We start from the raw sequence: 27,612 nt of genomic DNA on the forward strand, positions 1-27,612 counted from the left end.
ACGTCAATGGCATCACCCTCCATAAGCAGCAATGCAATGGGGCACATTTGGGGGAAACGTCCTATTGATATCTAGTCATTTTCTGTTGATTTGGGGAAAAAAAAAAAAATTCCCATTGAAAATGAATGGGAAAAATTTTGGACGTCCATGGACGTCAATGGTATCAACTTACATAAGCGTCAATGGAATCCAAGTATATTGGCATCAATAGAATGAACAATCATTAAGAAATGCCATTGGAAATGAATGGGAAGTTTGGACGTCCGTGGACGTCAATGGCATCACCCTCCATAAGCAGCAATGCAATCGGGCACATTTGGGGGAAACGTCCTATTGATATCTAGTCATTTTCTGTTGATTTGGGGAAAAAAAAAAAAATTCCCATTGAAAATGAATGGGAAAAATTTTGGACGTCCATGGACGTCACTGGTATCAACTTACATAAGCGTCAATGGAATCCAAGTACATTGGCATCAATAGAATGAACAAACATGAAGAAATGCCATTGGAAATGAATGGGAAGTTTGGACGTCCGTGGACGTCAATGGCATCACCCTCCATAAGCAGCAATGCAATCGGGCACATTTGGTTGAAACGTCCTATTGATATCTAGTCATTTTCTGTTGATTTGGGGAAAAAAAAAAAATTCCCATTGAAAATGAATGGGAAAAATTTTGGACGTCCATGGACGTCAATGGTATAAACTTACATAAGCGTCAATGGAATCCAAGTACATTGGCATCAAAAGAATGAACAAACATGAAGAAATGCCATTGGTATTTAATGGGAAGTTTGGACGTCCATGGACGTCAATGGCATCACCCCCCATAAGCGGCAATGCAATCGGGGACATTTGGGGGACACGTCCTAATGATATCTAGTCATTTTCTGTTGATTTGGGGAAAAAAAAAAAAATTCCCATTGAAAATGAATGGGAAAAATTTTGGACGTCCATGGACGTCAATGGTATCAACTTACATAAGCGTCAATGGAATCCAAGTACATTGGCATCAATAGAATGAACAAACATGAAGAAATGCCATTGGAAATGAATGGGAAGTTTGGACGTCCGTGGACGTCAATGGCATCACCCTCCATAAGCAGCAATGCAATCGGGCACATTTGGGGGAAACGTCCTATTGATATCTAGTCATTTTCTGTTGATTTGGGGAAAAAAAAAAAAATTCCCATTGAAAATGAATGGGAACAATTTTGGACGTCCATGGACGTCAATGGTATAAACTTACATAAGCGTCAATGGAATCCAAGTACATTGGCATCAAAAGAATGAACAAACATGAAGAAATGCCATTGGAAATGAATGGGAAGTTTGGACGTCCCTGGACGTCAATGGCATCACCCTCCATAAGCAGCAATGCAATCGGGGACATTTGGGGGACAGGTCCTATTGATATCTAGTCATTTTCTGTTGATTTGGGGAAAAAAAAAAATTTCCCATTGAAAATGAATGGGTAAAATTTTGGACGTCCATGGACGTCAATGGCAGCACCCCCCATAAGCGTCAATGGAATTGGGGACGTTTGGGATATACGTCCTATTGATATCTGGTCATTTTCTGTTGATTTGGAGAAATTTAGTTTTTTCCCCATTGAAAATGAATGGGAAAATTTTTGGACGTCCATGTAAGTCAATGGCGGCACCCTTCATAAGCGTCAATGGAATTGGGGAAGTTTGGGGGACACGTCCTATTGATATCTGGTCATTTTCTGTTGATTTGGGGTAATTTTGTTTTTTCCCCATTGAAAATGAATGGGAAAAATTTTGGACGTCCATGGCAGTCAATGGCATCGACATCTATATAGTCAGTTGAATCCAAGTACATTGGCATCAGTAGATTCGACATGCATGGCCGTCAATGGCATCAATGCAATGTAAATTCCATTGGAAATCCCATTGGAAGTGAATGGGACTTTTCCCATTCGAAATGAATGGGATAGTTTTTGGCAAATTTCCGAGGAAGCGTAATTTTTTTCCAAATTCTGTATACAACTTTTATGCCCCTCACCGTCCCGGAATTTTTGATGCCCAAATTATGTGATTTGGTCAAAAATTGTAGGACTAGATACATTTTGAAACTTTTTTTTTTTTCACGGAAAATTGCCGTTTACGGACGAACGGAAAAATTTTCGGGGCCATTTGTAAAGTTTCCTGTGTCACGCGAAAATTCCGGTCGTGCCGATACTTGAACGGTGCCGATCGGTCTAACGGTTCGGGCTGTGAAGCGCGCGTTTTTTTTCCATTCAAAATGAATAGGAAAGTTTTTGGCAAATTTCCGGGGAACCGTAAATTTTTGCCAAATTCTGTATACAACTTTTATGCCCCTCACCGTCCCGGAATTTTTGATGCCCAAATTATGTGATTTGGTCAAAAATTGTAGGACTAGATACATTTTTAAACTTTTTTTATTTTTCGGAAAATTGCCGTTTACGGGCGAACGGAAAATTTTTCGTGGCGGTTTGAAAAATTCCCATCGTCACACGAAAAATCCGGTCGTGCCGATACTTGAACGGTGCCGATCGGTGCTACGGTTTGGGCTGTGCGTTGGCTCAAAAAAACGCGGAGAATAAGATGAATAAATAATAAGTACAATAAAGTTGCACAATAACAATACCTTGTTCTTTCTTTCAGAAAGACCAAGGTAATAAAGTTGCACAACAACATAACCTTGTTCTTTCCTTCAGAAAGACCAAGGTAATAAAGTTGCACAATAACAATACCTTGTTCTTTCTTTCAGAAAGACCAAGGTAATAAGAACAATAAAGTTGCACAATAACAATACCTTGTTCTTTCTTTCAGAAAGACCAAGGTAATAAGGCGAATAAAGTTGCAGAATAACAATACCTTGTTCTTTCCATAGGAAAGACCAAGGTAATAAAAATAGTTCCTATTGTTACTGTCGTGTCGACAGCGATGAGCGTTCTCGGATTTCCGACTTACGTTCTCACTTTCATTTTACCGTATCAATCCATGGAAGAAACATTTATTCATCATGATGAAACAAGCAAGTTATACAGCAGCCTTTAAAAGAAAAGTCACAAGTTTTGTTTTCTCCTAGATTCTGGTCAGTTGGAGAAGTTGTCAAATCATATTATTACCGTAAATATTGTCAGTTTATGGTAATGTTTTGAACTACCAATATGCTATGCTTGTGCTGTGTTTCACCATTCAGTAAAATGACATTTCTGTATCTGTACACGAGCTCTGTTTTCTTGTATTCTTCTATTTGATAAAAAATCAGTCAGGAAGCCGCAGCTAGTACAGAATGCTGCAGCCAGAGTCCTCACAAATACAAGGAAGCTGGACCACATTACACCGGTTTTGAAATCGCTACACTGGCTTCCAGTGAGTCAAAGGATAGACTATAAAATACTACTGCTCGTCTACAAAACACTTAATGGCCTTGGACCAAAATGCATGCTTGACTTGTTAGATTCCTATGAGACATCTAGACCCCTAAGGTCGTCTGGAACGGGTCTTCTGCATGTTCCAAGAACAAGAACCAAGCAGGGTGAGGCAGCATTTAGTTATAAATGCGATCATTTGTCTTGGTTTTTACGTTGTGTTGATTTAAATGTGATTTTTATGGTCTTCATGTGATGTAAAGCACTTTGAATTGCCTTGTGTTGAATTGTGCTATATAAATAAATTTGCCTTGCCTTGCCTTATTGGTGCTAAGATTAGGGTGCGCGTTATAAACGGGTACAATAATTTTTCCTAGATTTTACAAGTAAATTTGGGGTGCGCATTATACACGGGTGCGCCTTATATTCGGGAAATTACGGTACATTTAAAACGTTGTACAATTGTAATCTTCCACATGTGAGTAGGTTCAAAAGGTTAGCACCTTCGCTAAAAACAAAACACACATTTTCTTTCAAATTCAATATACAAACGAACTAAAACTGTACAAAGACGAATGTTAGCCTAGGTTTAGCTAGGAGAGCAACTACGTCGAGGTTTTAAGTCTCACAGCCGCCGAGTGTGAAAAAAGCTTGAATGAAGGGGGAAAAAAGGATAGCGTCAAAGATAGCTAATTGGGAAAGATGATCTTGCCTGAAACACAAATCCATGTTCGCTAGTCTAGGAGAGGTCTCACACCCAATGTTTTTTTTAGATGTAACCCTTTCACAACGATATTTCCATTTTAACTAATATGTTTTTAACTAACTTTTTAACTTGAATGAATTCTTTATGTTCTTTTTAATACAAAGGCATGACAACATGTAGACTTGAGTTGACAGTGGCTGAAAATGGCTCAATTTCCCTTGAGCCCCGCCCCCCTCAAAAAAAGGTCATCCAGTATATAGATTTTCTTAATTTTATCTAGAAGTGTTTTTACTTTTTTATAGCAATTATTTTGTTCTTGCGCTAATCATGAGCAACTTGAGCTGTAGCTGTGGGTTCTGTTTATTTTATTTTTTTTGAAATGTTATTTTTTGTTAATTTATGTATTTATTTTAACATTATATTCATGTTCCAATTTGCAAACATGTTCTGAAAAATTAAAAACATCCAGTTCAATGGAAAAAATATTTTTTTTAACCCATACATCTCAAAATAACACATTTTGGAGCTATAATTGCCATACCGTGAAACCGCGGTATTTTTGCTCATGGTTATTTCATCATCAAAATCTCACACCGGTGTACTGACAAATGAAGATCCCTGTCAAATTGATAGCCAAAGCGCTACTGAGCATGCGTATGGCAACCACGCCCCTCCAGGGGTGTTCACGTGCCAAACTTTTGTCAAGTGGAGATTCCTTTTTGACTACGACGCCTTTCCTGCTATTGTTGTCGCTGCAGGTGAGTAAATTTCTCAAGTAATTACATTTTATAGTGCCTTTTGACCACTAACCTCTGTAAGCAATTACATATCCATGAAAGACTGAATTGGAAAATTGATGATATTGCAAGACAAAAACATAATGAAGTTAACGTCGCATGATAAGCAGTAAACACGTGCTTCAATGCTTTTGTTGTTGTCGTTGGAAGTGAGTAATATTTCTAATGTATATTCATTTCATAGTCCCTTTTGTCCGCTAACCTCTGTAAGCAAATACATATACACGAAAGATTGAATTGGAATATTGATGATATTGCACGAAAAAAGCGTAATGAAATTAACGTCGCATGATAAGCAGTAAACACGTGGGTCGCCAGGGTTTTAATGGCGATTCGGTGATTGTTCAAGATAGATTTTTTTTTACATTATAGCGGGTTAACAGCGTACGGAATTTAGCATTGTATGATGTAAGCATTAAACATTTGGGTAACCTGGGTTTTAACTGAGTTTCGTGCTTGAAATCATACAGAAATTAACCATATCTCCAAATGGCTAGTGACCCAATTATGCCATTATATTTTGAGAAAGTCCTATATATACAGTGGGGCAAATAAGTATTTAGTCAACCACCAATTGTGCAAGTTCTCCTACTTGGAAAGATTAGAGATGCCTGTAATTGTCAACATGGGTAAACGTCAACCATGAGAGACAATGTGTGTGAAAAAAAACTGAAAATCATATTGTTTGATTTTTAAAGAATTTATTTCCAAATGAGAGTGGAAAATAAGTATTTGGTCATCTACAAACAAGCAAGATTTCTGGCTGTCAAAGAGGTCTAACTTCTTCTAACTAGGCCTGTCGCGATAACAAATTTTAGTGTGCAATAATTATTCTCATAAATTATTGCGATATGCGATATTATTGCGCCCCCCCATTTTTTTTTTACCAATTTACAATAACACAGTGAGAATACAGTATATATTAATAGATGAAGTACACCCATTTAAACACGATAAATATTTACTTAAATTCAAAAATACTTTTTAAGAAATCACAACAAAAAACAATAGACGATGCCTCTTAAGTAAAAAACAACAATATTGATACCGCACAGAAACACAGAATGAATCAAATGTGTTTAAAAAAAAGAAAATTGCATTTAATAATTATAGCATTTAGGCAAATGAAAACTTTCCTCAATAGGGCTGCAACAATACAGTTAAGTCATGGTTCGGTACGATTTTTGATACGGGGACACGATTTTCGATCAGAATCAATACATTTAATGCTCTGTAAAAAAATAACTATTTTTTGTTGCGTTTTTTTTTTTTTTTTTTTTTTTGCTAACGAGCAAAAATTAAATTGCCATCATATAAACATGCATTTTAGTGCATAATATTTATGTGCTTACTTCTTACTGATCTGAATTTTTTTTGTACAAAAGTGCTGAGAACAATCTTTACTGTTTGTAAAGTGAGGCAGGGCACACTGTTGATTGCTACAGCTCTCTTAGCACCTAGGTTTACTACATGAGCAAGACATCCTGTTTGTGGTCCGAATCCATCTGTGTCACGTACTGAATTAACAATATTTGCAACATTATCTATAGTCACTGGTATGGATTGATTTGGCCTTCTTAACTTCCATTCAGTCATGACAGTTTAGAATTCATCGATGTATTATATGGACTATATGTCCCATAATCACTCTGGGCTCACGTAGCCAATGGCATGGGACATAGCACATCTACTTTGCCATTTCATGATATGTTGTGTGTGCGCGCATTAAAAAAGTTAGCAAGCGCCGCTGAAGTCACGTCTACTCATTACTACACAACACCAGCATGTGACGGCTTTCATAAACAGGACGAGTTTGAAGCACAGCGCTCTTAATTTCATTCAGCTGTTCGTTGTCAAAGTGAGGTTGTTCGTAGCAGCCAAGTCGGCAACAATGTTTTGGCGGACTTCGTTGTAAATATCCGGCGTTGTGCCGAAAAATAGCCGCCCCGCGTGAAATGTCACTGACGGGAGCGCCCGCACGTCAACAACACCGGTGCGCCATAGATGGTCCACAGTCACTCGGAGCACTAATGCGGCCGGTATACGTTGAATAATAGGATATAATGGGAAAGATTGGCTCCAGCGCTACTTTTTGCCGGACCTGGAACGAAGATGCATTTTGCTCAGTTGGTAACTAGGAATTCTAACTTTAAACAGCACGTCTGCCGCAGGCGCGCACGCACGTATTATATATTGCGCAATAAATGGAATTATTGCATATTGCGACAGGCTTACTTCTAACGAAGTCTAACGAGGCTTCACTCGTTACCTGCATTAATGGCACCTGTTTTAACTCATTATCGGTATAAAAGACACCTGTCCACAATCTCAGTCAGTCACACTCCAAACTCCACTATGGCCAAGACCAAAGAGCTGTCGAAGGACACCAAAGACAAAGTTTTAGACCTGCACCAGGCTGGGAAGACAATCTGCAATAGGAAAAACGCTTGGTGTCAAGAAATCCACTGTGGGAGCAATTATTAGAAAATGGAAGACATACAAGACCACTGATAATCTACCTCGATCTGGGGCTCCATGCAAGATCCCACCCTGTGGCGTCAAAATGATAACAAGAACGGGGAGCAAAACACGGAACCACACGGGGGGCCTAGTGAATGACCTACAGAGAGCTGGGACCACAGTAACAAAGGCTACTATCAGTAACACAATGCGCCGCAGGGACTCAAATCCTGCACTGCCTGACGTGTCCCCCTGCTGAATAAAGTACACGTCCAGGCCCGTCTGCGGTTCGCTAGAGAGCATTTGGATGATCCAGAAGAGGACTGGGAGAATGTGTTATGGTCAGATGAAACCAAAATAGAACTTGTTGGTAAAACACAGGTTCTCGTGTTTGGAGCAGAAAGAACTGTGAGTTGCAGCCGAAGAACACCATACCCACTGTGAAGTAATGTATTTGTTTGAATATCCTCTACATGTTAAAAAACATTTTTAAAAACATCAATTAACAATTTGCTGTGGATATACATTGATATACATAGATATTTAGAAATACTACAACTAAGCACACCATGCAACAGTGGTGAAACGAAGAGCTCGACACATGAAATTGCTGGAAAAAAATATGCAAGATTAGTAAATACCACTCTTGGTTCAGAAACAAACTCATTCAGGGTTCATACAATGGTGTAAATATTACATTGAATTTGAAACCTAATTAAATTAAACTGAACTAGGGATGTCCCGATCCAGGTTTTTGCACTTCCGATCAGATACCGATATTGTTTTGTACTTCCGATCCGATACCGATATTGGCCGATACCGGCCTATCTGAGCATGTGTTAAAGTTTAAAGTTATTTAGCCTCCTTACTTAGTTTTCAGACTCATGTTGAAAAGGGTTTTAGTACTCTTGATAACAACTAGCCAGCTGAATTGAGTTTGAATTACACACCATGGTTGGTAACAACGAACTGACCTGTTTATTCAGTGACAAACACAAAACATTATAAATAACAAACAGAAATGGCATAGTCAGTCAGTAAAACATGCAAATAATATTGTAAACTGTCTTAAAAAAGCAAAACACACAAACAACCTCAGTGGAAAATCCCACAAAACCCCCAAGCTATTAGATGCTTTTAATGTTTCGTGCATTAGTTACAATAATTGTATAAAAAGCCTCTCAGGTTTTAATAAACGACTATTTCAGTATCAAGTTAACATTTTAAAACAGTAAATAAAATACAGTGGTACCTCTACATACGACCACTTCGACACACGATCTTTTCGACATCCGACGTAAAATTTGAGCCGCCATTTGTTTCTACATCCGACGAGTTGCTCGAAATACGACGACATGACAGCACTGCAAACGAACGCAAGGTGGATTTTCTTGTGTGAGAAATCAACACAGTTTTCAAAAAAAGTTGATACAGTTGGAGAAACAAGGAAAAAAGTGATGCTTACCTTTGAAATGAAGATGCAAGTTATAGAAAAATATGAGCTTGGGGTGCGCGTCCCTGAACTGGCTCAACAATACAGCTCCATGGTCCTCTTCCGACCACCGTTCGCCACTATTTATAAGTTAAGGTGACAATTATTATTGTGGTAACATTGCCAAGGAAATCGCCAGCTTCGTCACGTTTTTATCATTTATTTAAGAACTTATCCAACACAAAACGCCCATTGTCTTCAGCAGTTGACTGCTCTCAAGAAAACGAAAGTATTATCTCTACCGCACCGACCTATCTCACTGAGACGTCAGCTTCGCGGTGCGTTCAGGGACAGTAAAAAGTGTCCGCCATATTAGAATCCGATTCGTTACATTATTTACAGCAATAATTATTAATTATTTTTCTTCTTATTATATTATTCTGAATTATTTTTTTATAACTTATTTGTTTTTCTATGTTTAATTGCCATTTTTAACAGTGCCAGCAGTATTTATTAAGAATTTAGTGTATGTTTTTAGGCTTTGGAACGAATTAATGGAATTATAATGTATTCCTATGGGAAAATCCTGCTCGACATACGACCATTTCGACTTACAAACAAGGCCCTGGAACGAATTAAATTCGTATGTAGAGGTACCACTGTACTCAAGTTCCCATCCTGTATCAGCAGCTTTAAACTACATTCAATTCATTTAATTTTGCGAATCAACTGTTAAAGTTGTTAAAATTGCTCCCGTTATTCCATTATTTCCCTTCTGTCTACTTTCGACATGTGAAAGTTTTAAAACTGTTTTGAAGATAGATTCAAGTCAAAATTTTGCCGATTTAGGAGTATTTTAGATAAAAAGTTAATTAGGTTCGCTTGGAAGGTTCACAACAGCCTAGGGAAGTCTCCTGCTTTCAGATGGCAGCTGTTTACTAATGCATCTAATTGTCCATACTTCAATGTTGCTACCGCCGTCGAGTCTGTCATTTTGCATCTAGTTCTATATACATATGATATCGATTATCTACAGTAAAACGATGTTGACGTAGTTTGTAGCGGCCGTCAACAGCAGTCAGGTATTCTTGTGTTTTTTATCCAGCGGCATGAGTTGAGCTGAAGCCGTGAGTCGAGCATTGGCAATATCCGGGTCTATGACAAGCATGCTCTCATCATACTCTCGGGACGTGCGATCCGTTTCTCATTGCGTCCCGAAGAAGGCGCTGTGTATTAGTTCCGCTTTACTTGACATATTTCAATAATCGGGATTTTGGATGTTTGTCAATCGTTCTCGAAGCTACAATGGCCGAATCGCTCAAGGAAGTAATGACGGCTGGGCATGTTGTACCGTGGTTCTAAGTGTTGGATTGTGCGTCTTTACTCACAATAGATAATGGCTCGTCATCCAGAATGAATTCTTCAGCAATGACTCTTGTTATTCCCTGGGCTTTGGGACTGTCGAGTGCCAGTTTGTCACTCATAGCAAAAGTTTCTGCCAGTGTTAGTTGCGTAGGACCTTTCTTTTTGTCTTCGGTTTTCTTAACATACTCCTCATATTGTTTGTGGTGGTATTTCGCTAAATGCTTGCTTAGGTTGGTTGTATTAAAACTTCTTACAGCTTTACCACCACGCTTGACTTTATTGTGGCATATGTTGCACTCTGCCTCTTCGTCTTTGTCGTCCTTTAAGGTGAAATGATCCCACACAGCTGACATTTTTACCGATAAAGTCTCTCGGTAAATTGGGAGACGGTAATGTAGTGTGTTGAAGGTGTGCCGCAAAATGCGGACCGGATTTTAGGGAAACCGAAGCAAAAACTGGAATGGATTATGTAACTCGGTGCGCTGGAAAACCCGGACCGGACTGTAAAAAAAAAAACTGGATCGGAAGTCTGGATCTGAATTTTTCCGTGTCGGCCATCCGATACCGATGCGCATTATTTTGCCCATATAGGCGTCCGATCCGATCCAAATATGGGATCGGGACATCTCTAAACTGAACTAATGCTCCACATCTATGTGCATGTGTTGTGGACCCTTCCGTTAGTTACAAGTGTCTTTTGTTTGCTTTGTTTAAATTAAATGAAACAAGCTTGATACATCCAATAATATTCTAACAGCTGATGACCAGTGTTATCTACTCTCAATGTGTTTTCTTCAGTCAGAAAAGTAACAGTTAAAAAAGATTAATCACGATAAAAAGTGCACTAATTAGGGGTGTAATAAATAAAAAATCGACACCACTAATTGTAATGTTAGTTCATTGTTCTTTGTGTTTCTTCATTTGTAATGTTTGTTTTGTTTTTCAGTTTTGCTAAACGCACAAGTCCACTTAATGCACTTTTTATCGTCGCGTTTGGTTATGTAACAACTGGCCGAACGGACTTATGACGCAAGTGAGTGTAAAGAGGTGTTCCAATTTGTAGGGCTGACGTTTCAAGCCCTCCCCCTGCGGGGGAAGAAAAATAGACATGGGATGCGGCCAGCGGTGCATAAGTAATGGCCCCATTTACAAAACAAAGGCTAGGCTCGGCTTGAGGGCGTCCCAAAATGGGACACCCTTGGGGATGATCCCAGGGTGTCCCAAAATGGGACACCCATGGTACTTCTAGTGTTAAAATGTCCTGGTATTTCAAAGAATTCATGATGTCATGCACCCTAACAAGGTTCCCAGGGCCTTTGGAAGTGAAACAGCCCCACAACATGCGCATCTTTCGTGGCACGCCAGACCCACTTAGAGTGTTTGTTGCCAAAAAGCTCAATCTTGGTCTCATCTGACCAAAGTACACATTCTCAGGCTTCAACTGGGATACTTGATACTCTCATCGTCTTGGTCCATTTTTACGTGTAGAAAAATAATGTTTGACAATGCCGGCGATTTTGCTGCTTAACCGGAAACAACCGTCTGAGCGGACCAATCATAGTCCATTTCCACCACGTCACACGCGCTGACGCGACGCGAAGTCAGAAGAAGAGGAAGGACCCAGAGGCTACGGCGGAGTGTCGTAAATCATGTCTTCGTAGACGGCGCAGGTCTCACGCGGAAGCATAACTCTGCCATTACTTCCTCTCTTGTTGGTGTAAAATCTAACACGTGTGATTTGTAGCAATATTTTTCTCACTTTTTCCCCCACCCTTCTCACGAAGCTTTTTTATTTTTTTCAACCCACTCGGACCCCCCATACGGAGCTTCCTCTCTTCTTACACACATACATTTAATCATAGAGGCTAATGCCCGGACTTTCACTCGCAACACAGTAATTGTTTGTTCCCAAATATTTGTAAATCCCACATATCACATTTTGGGCATATACGTAAGAAAAATGGCTGTAATTTCAAACCCTGAAAAATACTACTAGTTACTTGAATTTAAGTAATATCAGGCTAATTGTCAGGCTAATTTGCCTTACACACACACACACACACACACGCACGCACACAAACATACATCCAAAAATGATTCATAACATACATACAGTAAAGGCCAAAAGTTTGGACACAACCGAAGGTCCCAAACCCATTGCAATAATTTCCACCAATTAACCCTGAAAAGACATACCTGTGAAGTCAAAAACCATTTTAGGTGACTCCTTCTTGAACCTCATCAATAGAATGGCAAGAGTGTGCAAAAAACTCATCAGAACAAAGGTTGGTTACTTTGAAGATACTAGAATATTAGACGTTCTTAATTATTTTACCTTTTTTGTCAAATTACATAATCCCACACATGTTCATAGTTTTAGTAACTTCAGTGAGAATTTACGATGTAAATAGGCATGAAAATACAGAAAACGCACAAATGAGATGTGTCCAAACTTTTGGCCTGTACTGTACATGTTTGTGTAGAGGTGTGTGTGTGTGTGTGGGGGGGGGGGGGGTGCTATATATAATATTCAGTTTGGCTTTCTCTATTTTCTAATCATTACTCTCCTACTGACCTTTTATGTAGAGGTCTCTCTCCCCCGTCACCCTCTTTGCTCCTCTACTCTGACTGCTACAGGTCAATAAAGGTGGTGGAGTGATTATTAGTAGTAGTAGAGGTGTGCGAAATTTCAGATTCTTAGATTATTCGCGATTCGGCCGTGGAAGATTCGAGAACGATTCACAAATATCCAAATTCCGATTATTGAAATATGTCAAGTAAAGCGGAACTAAAACACAGTCGGCGCGGCCTTCGGGACGCATTAAGGAACGAACCGAGAGTTAACAGCATGCTTGTCATTACCCGGGTAATGACAATGATCAACTCACAGCTCTGGCCCCGGGTAATGACAATGATCAACTCATGCGCAACTCATGCCGCTAGATAAAAAAACAATAATACTGCTGCCGACAGCCGCTACAAACTGCGTCCACATAATGCTATGCTATATGCGAAACGACAGACTCTGCGGCATTAGCAGCATGTTTATAGAAAACTAGATGCCAAATGACAGACTCGCCGGCATTCGTAATCAGCCGCCATCTTAAAGCAGTAGACTTCCCTGGAAGGCTGTTGCACCCAACCTTCCGAGCGAACCTAATTAACTTTTCATCTAAAATACTCATAAATCCGCAATATTTTGACCTGAATCCATCTTTAAAACTGTTTTATAACTTTCACATGTCGAAAGTCGACAGAAGGGAAATTAAGGAATAAAGGGAGTAACTTTAACAACTTTAACGGTTGATTCACAAGTTCATTCAATTAATTGAATGTAGTTTAAAGCTGCTGATACAGAACAGGGACTTGAGTATTTTATTTACTGTTTTGAACTGTTAACTTGATACTGAAATAGTTGTTTATTTAAGCCTCAAAGGCTTTTTGTACAATTTTTGTAACTAATGTACGAAACATCACATCATCAATCATTATCAATAATGGATTTATAACCGAATCGCAGCCTCTTAATCGTAATTGAATCGTTAGGTGCCCAAAGATTCCCACCTCTAATTATTAGTGTATTAGTATGACGATCCACTGATGATAATCAAGGAAGTCCCCCTACCCAAAGATAGTGGGAACAAGAGTACACACTCACTTCTGCTAGGACTTTCACGATATATTTCAAGCTAACTAGCTAAGTAGCAGCGTTATTTTACAGCTGGGATGTAACTTTTGACCGCAAAACAACAAAGGTAAAAAACGCGCGCAGAAACAGATTGCAGGGGGGAAAAAGTACTACTGACTGCTAGCTTGGTCACAGGGAAAACGCGGACTGGGTTTTCAGTACGATTGTGACAATATCTCGATACAGCGATATATCGCGATATTTTGCAACCCGATTGGTTATGGATATGCTCTCGCCAAGTATCGATACTTTTAGTTGACATATTGGCTATACAATGGAGTATGAATGCTGTAAACTGCTCAATGTTTGTTGAGCAATTCCTTGGCGGCTCGCTAGGGGCGCTCATGAGTGGCGGTGAAGGTAAAGTGCGCACAAGTCTAGAGAAGAAGAGACGAAGCTCCAAGTGGGTTGAAAAAAATAAAGCACCGTGAGAACGGTGGAGGAAAAAGTGAGAAAATATTGCTACAAATCACACATGTGGACACATTTTAGATTTTACACCAACAAGAAAGGAAGTAAAGTGAACAAGGACTTTGCTGTATGCAAGAATTGTCGAAGGAAAATAAGGTTCACTGGCAGCTGGTGACGTAGTGGACACCGGAGTTTGTGTGCTTCGCTTTCATCACTTGAGGTAAGAAGGTTTTGCAACGTAACTGACTTTTTAATTTATATGTATTATTTTGATGATATTTGGTGTTGAATGATATAAACCAGGACCCTAAACTGGATGAAAAGGAATATCGAACAAGCCTACATGAATTTACTGATTTATTTGATATTATTTGAGTATCACTTTCCATCTAGTTTACTACACAAACTGTTAATACTACCATTTTGATATAATAAGCTATAACAATGGTTTGAATAGCTTCCAAGATATATAAGGTGATGTGCATGATAATTAATGTAGCCTACATATTAAAAATAGGTAATTGTTGCATTTTTAAATTCTATACATTCATATTTTTTTAATTTACTCAATACTTCCAACACAACAACAACAAATCAGGATTTAAACTGAAAAGCTAATATTTTTTGTTTTATTTTGTTTTTAAGGTAAGGAAGAATGCGACTGACCGAGTGCGACATCTCAAATGCTGAAGCAGATTGGGGAAGTGCTCAAACCAATGCTTTTGGTAAAAAAGGCCACATACGAAGAAAAGACCCACCAATTTTACCATTGCCCCACTCCAAGCTCAACTGCTGACAGACACCTACAGCTCCGTTAATTATTTTTAAAAAGATTTAGAACTTTAAACAAATTAAGGGTGCCATTCATCATGATCTCTCCAAGAGATATCAGTGGTTGTGGTGTGTTTCCTCTATATGTGCAGGTACACAATTTGCAGTAGATGTATATTTTACAGCAATGTTGCACAAAAAAAGGTGTCACTGTTCAATAAATGACAAACAGTATTTTTTTCTATTTTGATTTTTTTTCTCTCGTTTCAACAGTTGTATCGTAGAATATCATGTATCAAATTTCTGACCAGTATATCGATAATCACTGTACGTGATATCGTGAGATAAACGTTATCGTGAGCCTTGTATCGTGAATCGTATCGTATCGTGAGGTGCCCTGAGGTTCCCACTCCTATTTCAGCTATGTGGGCATTCTCTATATGAACAAGTGGAATGGATTGGATAGCGACGAACTGAAGTGGCTCTCTACCTTACTCTATAGTCCCTTTCACATACTCCGAAACACCGGGAATATCGCGGGACTTGACCGTGCAGTTGTTGTGTGTGAAAACAATTTCTCGTGTCGACTGACACTGTGACTACGCGGACATTTCAAGGGTCGCATCCTAGTATCATATCCTGGACTTTTCCGGGAGGTGTGCGTGAAAGCAGGCGTTAAATTCCCGGGTCACAGCACGATGGCTGATGACTAATATCACGGTGGGCCGATCGTCACTTCCTCCCTCTTCGCAGTAAGACGAAAAGCGGTAAACAAACATCACAATTATAACCATAGCAAGCTGACAATCGCTAAATTAAACTGAAAACATACCGAAATCAAAATGTCAATTATTACGTTCGGGTCTGGCCGGGGCTCTCTCTCGCTAACTTTTAAAAATAAATAAATGTTTACATATGTAAACTAAAAGGATGTATGGATGCTAAACAAAGGAATACTTGCTATAAAATAAATAATTTGGATTAAAAAAAGAGAGAAGGCGCTGTACGGTCATTGCAGAGCCAGATCGTGCCATGCGTCCTCTTTTTAATTTTCCCCGCTGCGAGTCTGCAAAACTGCATCTGCTTATTTATATTTAATTAACTTTTCCAGCATTATTTCATTCTGTAAATACATTTATAATTATCATAAAAATACAGTGGGGCAAATAAGTACAGTGCCTTGCAAAAGTATTCGGCCCCCTTTAACCTTGCAACCTTTCGCCACATTTCAGGCTTCAAACAAAGATAAAAAATTTTAAATTTTTGTCAAGAATCAACAACAAGTGGGACACAATCGTGAAGTGGAACAAAATTTATTGGATAATTTAAACTTTTTTAACAAATAAAAAACTGAAAAGTGGGGCGTGCAATATTATTCGGTCCCCTTGCGTTAATACTTTGTAGCGCCACCTTTTGCTCCAATTACAGCTGCAAGTCGCTTGGGGTATGTTTCTATCAGTTTTGCACATCGAGAGACTGACATTCTTGCCCATTCTTCCTTGCAAAACAGCTCGAGCTCAGTGAGGTTGGATGGAGAGTGTTTGTGAACAGCAGTCTTCAGCTCTTTCCACAGATTCTCGATTGGATTCAGGTCTGGACTTTGACTTGGCCATTCTAACACCTGGATACGTTTATTTTTGAACCATTCCATTGTAGATTTGGCTTTATGTTTTGGATCATTGTCCTGTTGGAAGATAAATCTCCGTCCCAGTCTCAGGTCTTGTGCAGATACCAACAGGTTTTCTTCCAGAATGTTCCTGTATTTGGCTGCATCCATCTTCCCATCAATTTTAACCATCTTCCCTGTCCCTGCTGAAGAAAAGCAGGCCCAAACCATGATGCTGCCACCACCATGTTTGACAGTGGGGCTGGTGTGTTCAGGGTGATGAGCTGTGTTGCTTTTACGTCAAACGTATAGTTTTGCATTGTGGCCAAAAAGTTCAATTTTGGTTTCATCTGACCAGAGCACCTTCTTCCACATCTTTGGTGTGTCTCCCAGGTGGCTTGTGGCAAACTTTAAACGAGACCTTTTATGGATATCTTTGAGAAATGGCTTTCTTCTTGCCACTCTTCCATAAAGGCCAGATTTGTGCAGTGTTTGATTGTTGTCCTATGGACAGACTCTCCCACCTCAGCTGTAGATCTCTGCAGTTCATCCAGAGTGATCATGGGCCTCTTGGCTGCATCTCTGATCAGTTTTCTCCTTGTTTGAGAAGAAAGTTTGGAAGGACGGCAAGGTCTTGGTAGATTTGCAGTGGTCCGATGCTCCTTCCATTTCAATATGATGGCTTGCACAGTGCTCCTTGAGATGTTTAAAGCTTGGGAAATCTTTTTGTATCCAAATCCGGCTTTAAACTTCTCCACAACAGTATCTCGGACCTGCCTGGTGTGTTCCTTGGTTTTCATAATGCTCTCTGCACTTTAAACAGAACCCTGAGACTATCACAGAGCAGGTGCATTTATACGGAGACTTGCTTACACACAGGTGGATTCTATTTATCATCATCGGTCATTTAGGACAACATTGGATCATTCAGAGATCCTCACTGAACTTCTGGAGTGAGTTTGCTGCACTGAAAGTAAAGGGGCCGAATAATATTGCACGCCCCACTTTTCAGTTTATTTGTTAAAAAAGTTTAAATGATCCAATAAATGTTGTTCCACTTCACGATTGTGTCCCACTTGTTGTTGATTCTTGACAAAAAAATTAAATTTCATATCTTTATGTTTGAAGCCTGAAATGTGGCGAAAGGTTGCAAGATTCAAGGGGGCCGAATACTTTTGCAAGGCACTGTATGTAGTCAACCATTAATTGTTCGAGTTCTCCCACTTGAAATATCAATATAAATATGTTGAAATGAAAAAAAATGAAATAATAAATATATGTTAATATATATATATATATATATATATATATTTAATAATAAATGAAATATCAACATGTGTAAACTAGAGCTGTCCCAACTAGTCGACGTTGTCGACGTCATCGATGACGTAAATGAGTCAACTGGTAATGACGGGTTAAAAAAAATTAACACGCGGATAAATTTTAGAATGGCGGGCGCTCGCGATACAAGCGGTTGTTACTGGCACCCCCAAGGGGGCCGCTGTCATTTCAATGTGACCGGCGTTGTCAGCTTGAGCAAAGAGGAAGAACGTGGGCGAGCGAGCGAGATTGGTGAGTTGGAAAAGTGCGCGGGTAGCGCCGAGTTGAGTGGCTTCATCCCCCACGTTTTTGTTTTGGTCAATAAAAGTATCCATAAAGAGCCATCCGACGCCTCTCATTGTTTTTATGCACGCCGCCGCCTTCTTGAAGAGGAAATCAGACGAACCCAGACGAACCGACGACAACGAGCCAAGTGAATCGCTGGTGAGGAGTTGAAAACACCGCCAATTTCCAAAAAGGGCAGAGTTGGTAACACGTGAAAGCGGCAAAAAGCCAAAAAAGCGGACCAGAATAGCCAGAGCCTGGAATTATTTCAAGGAAAATATGGAGGGTGCCACTTTGTGTACTCTTTGCTAAGCTGAGCTCGCATACCACGGTAGCACGTCGGCTATTAACGAACACTTGAAGAAAGTTGCCTTTACGTGCGTCGTACAATGTGCATTTTTATCTAATAAAATAATTAATTATATGTTTTTGGAAATTATTATTACATTTATTAGGATCATGGATGCTCCCACTTGGGGAAAATATATACATATATCCTGTATATACATAATAAAAATATATATGGAAACAGCACTGGCCTGCTTACTGTAATCCATGACTGCACTAATGTTAGTTATTTAATATTATAAAGTTTTACATATAGTATTAAAATACTATCTATTTAATTTTTGTTACTGTGAGTATGTGTGCTTTTCATTCAAAATAATTGTTATATTTCAGTGTGCCCTCTGCTTTATCTACTTTCAGGTTAAAACAAAAGTTGAACAGTTTTTCCCATCCCCCAAAAATGCGACATGCACACCAGAAAAAGCATCTGAACTCACACAAAGTATTCTGAAAATGGTTGTCCGGGACAATGCAATTCATTTTAACATTTAGAAATATATAGACAATGACATACCACAAAAAGAGTAAGAATTGTTTTGACTCCTGTTAAAGAGGTGAAGTCACAGTGTTTCCGTTGACATTTTTTTGCACTAGTTAATGCCAGCAGCATTTGACCTCATTGTTTGTGATTTATATTTGGTATTTATGTTATTTATTTATACGTTAATAAAGATTTTAGGTGTTCTAAAATGTTTTTTTGTGAATTAATAAGCTTGAACAAAAATTTCATTATTAAGATTATTAGATTAGTCGACTAATCGTAAAAATAGTCGGCTGACTAATCGGGAGGAAATTAGTCGTTTGGGACAGCCCTAAGGGTGAAACGGTACATGTATTTGTATTGAACCGTTTCGGTACGTGGTCCTCGGTTCGGTACAGGGGCGTACCGAACAGGTTTCTGACGTAATGTAAAGTGCTGTCAAATTTAGCGCGTTAACGGGCGGTAATTAATTTTTTGAATTAATCACGTTAAAATATTTGACGCATTTAACGGAAGCACGGAATGCCTGCTCATGCTTCCCATAATTCCACTGTTACGTCCCACGGACGGCTGCTAAGGGCGTAACATAAAACGAGACACGCACACAAGTTGCAAGTGGACACAAATTTATTCACACAAGTCGAACTCGCAATGAACCAAATATACAAAATGCGGAAGAAGCTGGCTTCAGCTTAAGCCCAGACCAACACAACAAACAAAATGAAACTACACTTAAACCCCACCCGCTAAGTAAAACCTGACCGTAATAAAGAAAAAAATAGAGCCACTGCCCTGCCTTCTACACTAAACAAAACGGGTTGAATGAAAACGGCAGTTCACCTCTACTGCTGTTGTGCTCTTATTTACAGTGGTGAAAAAAAAAGATCCAATAACGAATGAACACAAAATAACTCACCAAAAAAGCGGGAGTGTAACAAAATAGCGATCCAGAGCCGTATTACTGTGTATCGGTTTTAGATGCCGTAAAGCAAGTGTCGTTGTTGCCACAAATGTAAACAAAGCGCTGCATAATGGATACATGTCAGACAGCGGCTAGTTCGGGTGGCCCGTCAGCGGCGGTGACGTCGTCTCCCCGTCCGGCGTCAATCAGGGTACGCCACGTTGGGAGGGGAGGCAGCTAGCTGAAGGACGCGGTGATCAGATGACTGACAGTCTCAAAAAAGATAACAATTAAACGGCCAGGGCCGTCGCACCACTCAGAAATGCAGTGAGCAGCGTGGGTAACTGTTAAATGTAAACAGGTCGGCCCTCTGGGTGGGTAATTCAAATGGGGGGGAAGAGAAATTCCCTTGTTTTCAGTGGAAATCTACTAGAAATAAATTATCTACCAGTGCTTCAAAGTACATTTTACCCAGATTGAAATAAGAAAAATAGCTAGCTGAAAAGAACATTTTAAACAAAACGTCTGTAGACTAAGTTGCTTGTCAGAAATGTTCTTAATTCAAGAATAGAAATTGTTCAAAACATTATTTGAAAGCATTTTTTTCTTGATTTAGGTGAAAAATGACCAAATTTTAGATGTATGGGCTGAATAAGAACAAATTATAATATTTACTCAAATTAGGTGGAAGAATCTGACGCATTGATCTGTTAACTAGCCTTTTTTTAAAACTCAAAACAAGATGGAGAAAATTTATTCTATTAGATTTAAGAAAAAATGTCAGATTAAAACGTTATACTGTAAATTTGCAGTGTGAAAGTTTAATACAGATTTATTTTGCATGAATCATTTAGCCCATCAATTAATTAAGTTCTTATTGGTAAGAAATCTAGCCCTGATGTCCCGTCTCCAGCAAAAATGGGTACATGCAGGTTATGCTGTTACTCGTATATCGTCCCTACCCATATTGAGACCAAACCTACCTTGTGATAAGGCATCTTTGAGTAAACCTGGAGTACAATTCAAGTATCTCAAAGCCGGGCAGAGTGTCCTCTTTTTGTTGTTGTTGCCAAGATGCTTACTAATACACATACGATAAGAAAAAAAAAATCACAGGCTGTGAACTCATGACTGAAACTGTGGCGTTTTTTTCATCTCGTCTCGTCAGACGACATCTGGCATCCGTTTGGTTATGTTTTAGTTTCTCCCAAGACACGTTTTCAGCGCATCAGCGAGACGACATCGTCATGAAAAAATGACGAAAACAAAACTGCTCCCAGCATACCAACTCCTTCTACGGCTTTGAGAGGGTGAAAACATTTTCTCGGAATATTGCCAATGCAAAGGACATTTATTTGAAACGAATGAAATAAAATAAATTTTGAACTAGCCCTACAAGCAGGACTGAACGGGCCCGCGCAGTTTGGCGCAACTCGGACTTCACGCAATTCGATGGCATGCAGATCAGGGTGGTGGCAGATCGTCTCCCTCTCATCATCTAATGAGAACCTAACTTCCTCGAAACTCGGCTCTTTTTTGGGGATTAGAAATACATTCACACACACCTAGGAGAGAAAACCCTATTGAAGAGGGTCCTATAAAAAGGGGGCGCTACAGAGCTGTGCAGCCATGCCCGTATTCAAAACCAAAATTTATCTTCTAATTGGGCCAATTCGACCAAGTGTGACAAATTTCGTCGCTCTATAAGCTGCCTAAGTCCCTGAGAAAATCTACTTCCTTTTAATGGCGAACAAAGGGTTGACAGATTTAGTGTAAGTAAACAAAGGTGTATCTCGCATGACTAAATGTTCCACTGGGATCCAGTGTGTTTCACACAGCGTTACGTATTTGCGCGTAATATATCTACATTAAGAGTGTGACAATATCTCGATACAGCAATATATCACGATATTTTGCAACCCGATCGGTTATCGATATGCTCCCGCCAAGTATCGATACTTTTATTTGACATATTGTCCATGCAATGGAGTATGGATGCTGTACACTGCTCAATGTTTGTTGAGCCATTCCTTGGGGGTCCACTAGGAGCGCTCAAGAGCGGCAATGAAGGTAAAGTGTGCACAAGTCATCCAGAGAAGAAGAGAGAAAGCTCCAAGTAGGTTGAAAAAAAAAAAAAAAAAAAAGCTTTGTGAGAACGGTGGAGGAAAACGTGAGAAAAATATTGCTACAAATCACACATGTGGACACACTTTAGATTTTACACCAACAAGAAAGGAAGTGGGTGTACAAGGACTTTGCTGTATGCAAGAATTGTCAAACAAAAATAAGGTTCACTGACAGCTGGTGATGAAGTGGACACTGGATTTCTTCACTGCTTCGCTTAAATCACTTGAGGTAAGAAAGTTTTGCAATGTGATTTAATTTGGTGTTGAATGATATAAAATAAACCAGGACCCTAAACTGGATGAAAATGAATATCGAACAAGCCTACATGAATTTGATTTATTTGACATTATTTGAGAACCACTTTCCTTCTAGTTTACTAAATATTACTGCCATTTTGATACAATAAGCTATAAAAATGGTTTGAATAGTTTCCAAGATATACTAGGTAATGTGCAATGTAGCCTACATATTAAAAATAGGTAATTATTGCATTTTTAATTTCTGTACATTCAATTCATATTTTGTTAATTTACTCAATACTTCCAACACACACGAAAAAAAAAAACAGGATTTCAACTCAAAAGCTATTAAGTAGCTCATATTTTTTGTTTTATTTTGTCGTTTTTAAGGTGAGGAAGAATGTGACTGACTGAGTCCGACATCTCAAATGCTGAAGCAGATGGTGGAAGTGCTCAAACCAATGCATTTGGCAACAAAAGTCATATACGAAGAAAAGAGCCACCAATTTTATCACTGTCCCACTCCAAGCTCAACTGTTGACTGACACGTACAGCACTGTTATTTTTATTTTTTTTTGTAAGATTGAAAACTTTAAAGAAATTAAGGGTGCCATTCATCATGATCTCTCCAAGGATATCTGTGGTTGTGGTTTGTTTCCTCTATACTAGTATGTGCAGGTACACAATTTGCAGTAGATTTATATTTTACAGCAACGTTGCACGGAAAAGGAGTCACTGTTTAATAAATGACAAACTGTATTTTTTCTATTTTGAAATCTTTTTTTCCCCCTCGTTTCAACAGTTGTATCGTAGAATATCATGTATCAAATTTCTGACCAATATATCGACAATCACTGTATCGTGAGATTATCGTCATCGTTAGCCTTGTATCGTGAATCGTTTCGTATTGTGAGGTGCCCTGCGGTTCCCACTCCTAATCGACATTATGTAATTACTTCAAACAAAGCAAAATCGTTTACATAGAAAGAAATCTTTCAATCTGCAAATACAGGTAGTCCCCTGGTTACGAATGAGTTTCGTTCCGAGGCTGACGACGTAACCCGAATTTCTGCGTAAGTGTGAAAACATGGACTGTATGTCATATTCATAAGTACACAATAGTGATGCACGATAATACATTTTTCAACCGATACCGATAACCGATAATTTCCTCCTCATTCCAACCGATAACCGATAATGTCAAGCCGATAATTTTATTAAAAGATTTATGTAAAATTTTAAAGTATACACAAAAGAAAATATTACTGTACAAAAATATAATTTATTGCTCTTTTTTTCAACATAGAATATGAACAAGTCGTCAATTCCAACATCTAAATAATGATAGATTGTCTGACATTGTGTAATGGTAAACTTTTGGCAACAATTACTTAGAGTAAATACCTAAGTTGCATAAAAATGCCTTTAAAAGTAAGCCATTCCTAACACATATAACATTAATACACTGCAAAATATACCTCCTTAAAACTAGTCAGTTTTAAGTGTAAATCTATTGGAAATAAGGGAAATTATCTGCCAGCGCTTCAAGTGTATTTCGCTCAGATTTCATGGAAGAAAAATAGCTAGCTGAAAATAATCTTAACAGCCTTATTTTAAGCAATACATTATTATACTTCATCCTAAAAAAAAACTTGGAAGAAGAAAAGATTTTGAATAATATTTGTGGCTACAGAATATTATTGTTATTTCATTACAACAGGAATGTGCATATTTAAATTGGTGTTAATAAGTGCCAATAAGTTTTGATTATCTACTGTGACTGTAATTGAGCAGACAAATAAGTTAAATTAATTTGAAAAGTGATTGCTAATGTTATATGCTTTGTTGCACACTGTGAAAATGATTAACTCAAAAGAGCGAGATGTCACGTACCCATCCTGCAGCGCTTTGTTTACATTTGCGGCACTCACGACATTTGGTTTACAGCAGCTAAACTGATACACGGCAGTACTATTTGGATGGAGTTGGAGCTCGCATCTCCGTGCGTGTTGTTTTGTGCCTGAGTTTTGTTAAGCCGAAAATAAAGGCAGCGTTACAAAGTCATCTGACCGCTCGTCATTTTACATACTGAATGCATTATTGACTGGCTGACTTCGTTTTCTCCATGTTTAAATTATCATGTAACCACTGTGCCGTCATGATAAGCTTGCATACAGAGCATCCGACATTCTGAACTTTCCACGCATATATATTTTTTTTAACCCTTCATTAACCGTCGACGGGATGTTTTGCTCGTCGACGGATTTACGTCATCGATGACGTCGACTATGTCGACTAGTCGAACAGCTCTAATATAAACATATCACAAAAAGGGAAAGTAAAAGGGAAGTCACAGTGTTCTGAATCTGTTAGTATTCCGTTCTTCTGCACTAGTAGTGCCAGCAGCATTTGACCTCATTGTTTGTCATTTATGTGTTTATTTGTACCTTAATAATTTAAGTCTTCCAAAATGTTTTGTGAATTAATAATTGTCAACAAAAATGTAATTGCAAGATCAGTCAAAAAAAAAAAAAAAAACTAGACTAGTCGACTAATCGTTAAAGTCTGCTGACTAATTGGGAGCAAAATAATTGTTTGGGACTGCCTTTGAAGTTTTTGGGGGATTGAAACAACTTTTTGATTGAAGTAATGTTATAATTCAATCCAAAAAAACAAGCTGCTTCACACAAAGGAAAAATATTCCCAAGAGAAAAATCACATCAATCAAAAAAACAATTTTCTTTCAATCCAGGGCTCCAGACTGCCCCCAATTGGGGCATTTTGAGACTAAAATTAGAGCCTGAGCGAGTATTATTTTTATCTACTCGCACTCCTTCATGGTTAAATCGACTACTTCACTGCAATGTAACGAGCTGGTTTGCCAAGGGAAAATACAACAGAAGAAAAGGACTTCCAGGCAACTTCCAGGAGAGAGCGAGAATTACTAAACAGCCGTTCCGAGAGGCACCGCTATCTTCCAAGTGTTGAGTGCGCATTGATTGTAACATTCTAAGTAAAAATGTTAAACATTTTCGTTTACTCAAGATTTATTTCGCAACTCTGCGACTACTTGTAAAGGCAGAGTGTGACCACACTCTCCCTCCTGTATAATGCATTCAAATGAGTTCACGAAAGAAACAGTGCTCTTTTTAAAATATGTTGGGTGTTTTGGCTCACTCGGTCAAGAAGGTTCCCGACCCCTGACTTAAACCCATGACTATCTTTAGATTCTGCTTTTTTTTTTTTTTTTTTTTTTTTTTACTTTTTCATATTTATATTTGGTTTCTGTCATAATGGGACGCATCAATGTAACTGCTGGAGCTCCCGAGAAAAAAAAAAAAAAAAAAAAACATGTTAAAAGGGAATAGGCATGTGCCGGTATGAGATTCTGACAGTATGATAAGCTTAAGCAAAAATAGGCATGGCAAGAACTAGGTACCTTTTACAAACACAACTGGAGACAGAATGACGGACAAGACTTTCGCATCGTAAAGTCGAAATCGGGTAAGTCAGGTACGTCGTAACCCCGGGACTACCTGTAGTCAAGTCGATGCCATGGCGCAACCCTTACGTCGGTTCATGAGTCCATTGCACAGCTACTGAGTAAGCAAAGCCACTATATTAGACTGAAAGACATTTTCGTACTTATGAGAAGGTACCATATTTGAGTTCTGCCTCATCTGAAGAAAAACAAAACAAAACACTTAGAATGACCTTGGATGGGTGTGGACTCTTCCTCCTCTTTGATGCATGCAGACTCTTGGTGCTCAGGACGATGGTCTTGGCTGACATAAAGATCTGCAAGACCACAAACACATGGGTCAAATCTTATTTCATTTGCAAACTTGTGTCCCCAAAGTTGTTTTCTGTTAGAGAAAATTCCATCATAGTGTCTCAGTTAACTCTAAGGCAGCATTGACGGTGCACGACGCCGAATCCATTTAGACTGGGAACGTTCGTTCATTCGAAACTGGAGCATTCACAGTCATTCTGTCTGATTTTTAGGGCATTTACAGGTCATTTCCCATTGAGTTTGAGTCACTGCCTATTCATATGGGTGACTCCCAGGTCACGCCCTGTTAGGCCTGTCGCGATAACAAATTTTAGTGGGCGATAAATTATTTCATTTTTTTTTGCGGTATGCGATATTATTTCACAAAAAAAAAAAGTGGGAATACAAAATATATTAATAGAGCAAGTACACCCATTTAAATGCAATAAATGTTTATTCTTAAACAATTCAAATATACTTTTTGAAAAACCACACCCAAAAACAATAAACGATGCCTTTTTTTTAAGCAAAAGACAATATCACACAGAAACACAGAATAAATAAAATGTCTTCCCCCCCCCCAAAAAAAATTGCACTTCAATAACAAGCATTTAGGCAGAGGTATAAAGTTGTAAACATGAACAACTGCACTTCAACAACAGAAAAAATAGAGTAATAAAGTAGCAGCAACAAAAAAATGGCTTTAATAAGTATCATACAACATTAAACCGAAGTATCAATAAATAGCAATAAATGTTTATTCTTAAACAATTCAAATATACTTTTTGAAAAATCACACCCAAAAACAATAAAGGATGCCCTTTTTTAAGTAAAAGACAATAACACACAAAAACACAGAATAATAAAAAAAATTTCCAAAAAAAAAAAAAAAATTGCACTTCAATAACAAGCATTTAGGCAGAGGTATAAAGTTGTAACATGAACAATTGCACTTCAACAACAGAAAAAAATAGAGTAATAAAGTAGCAGCAACAAAAAAATGGCTTTAATAAGTATCATACAACATTAAACCGAGGTATCAAGTTGCTATAAAGTAGAAAAACTGCCAATCCAGTTTGTCAAAGGTAAAACAAAAAAGTGCAGAAGAACATTTAACACTTTAGTATGAAGAGTCTATCTGCATATATTTCTGGCTATTTTAGTTTGGGAGATTCCTTGAAAGAAACACACATGTTGACCTTATTTGGTTTAAGGCAGGATCTCTGTGGAGTAGCAATGTTGCCAGCTGTGCTAAACATTCTCTCTGAGCTGGAGCTTGTTGCGCAGATGCCCATGTATTTTTTGGCCAATTTGGCCATCCAAGGATATCTTCTTTGATTTTCACACCACCACATCAGGGGGTCAGATGATGAATCAAGGGTTTGTTCCTGGAGGCACATGGAAAGCTCTGCTTCAACCTGGACACTTTTTGGAACATTAGCTTGACACTTGAGCTGAGCTTTTCTGTTTTGAAGAAGGTCACTCAGCTTCTTTTTTGTGGGTGGAGGAGACACAACCGCATTTCCTCCGACATCTTCTGA

The 27,612-nt window shown here is 38.6% G+C and overlaps 1 protein-coding gene across 1 annotated transcript in view; it reads right to left on the reverse strand.

The window, feature by feature from the left end:
* Positions 1-27,612, reverse strand: part of LOC130928943 (gastrula zinc finger protein XlCGF26.1-like) — a 53,289-nt gene that overhangs the window by 18,890 nt on the left and 6,787 nt on the right. Inside the window, exon 2 of the mRNA XM_057855778.1 lies at positions 26,014-26,097. Coding sequence (XP_057711761.1) covers positions 26,014-26,097 — 84 coding nt within the window. The remainder of the gene's footprint in view (positions 1-26,013; positions 26,098-27,612) is intronic.

This window comes from Corythoichthys intestinalis, chromosome 13 (genome assembly GCF_030265065.1).
Source record: "Corythoichthys intestinalis isolate RoL2023-P3 chromosome 13, ASM3026506v1, whole genome shotgun sequence".
In the NCBI taxonomy this organism is placed as follows: Eukaryota; Metazoa; Chordata; class Actinopteri; order Syngnathiformes; family Syngnathidae; genus Corythoichthys; species Corythoichthys intestinalis.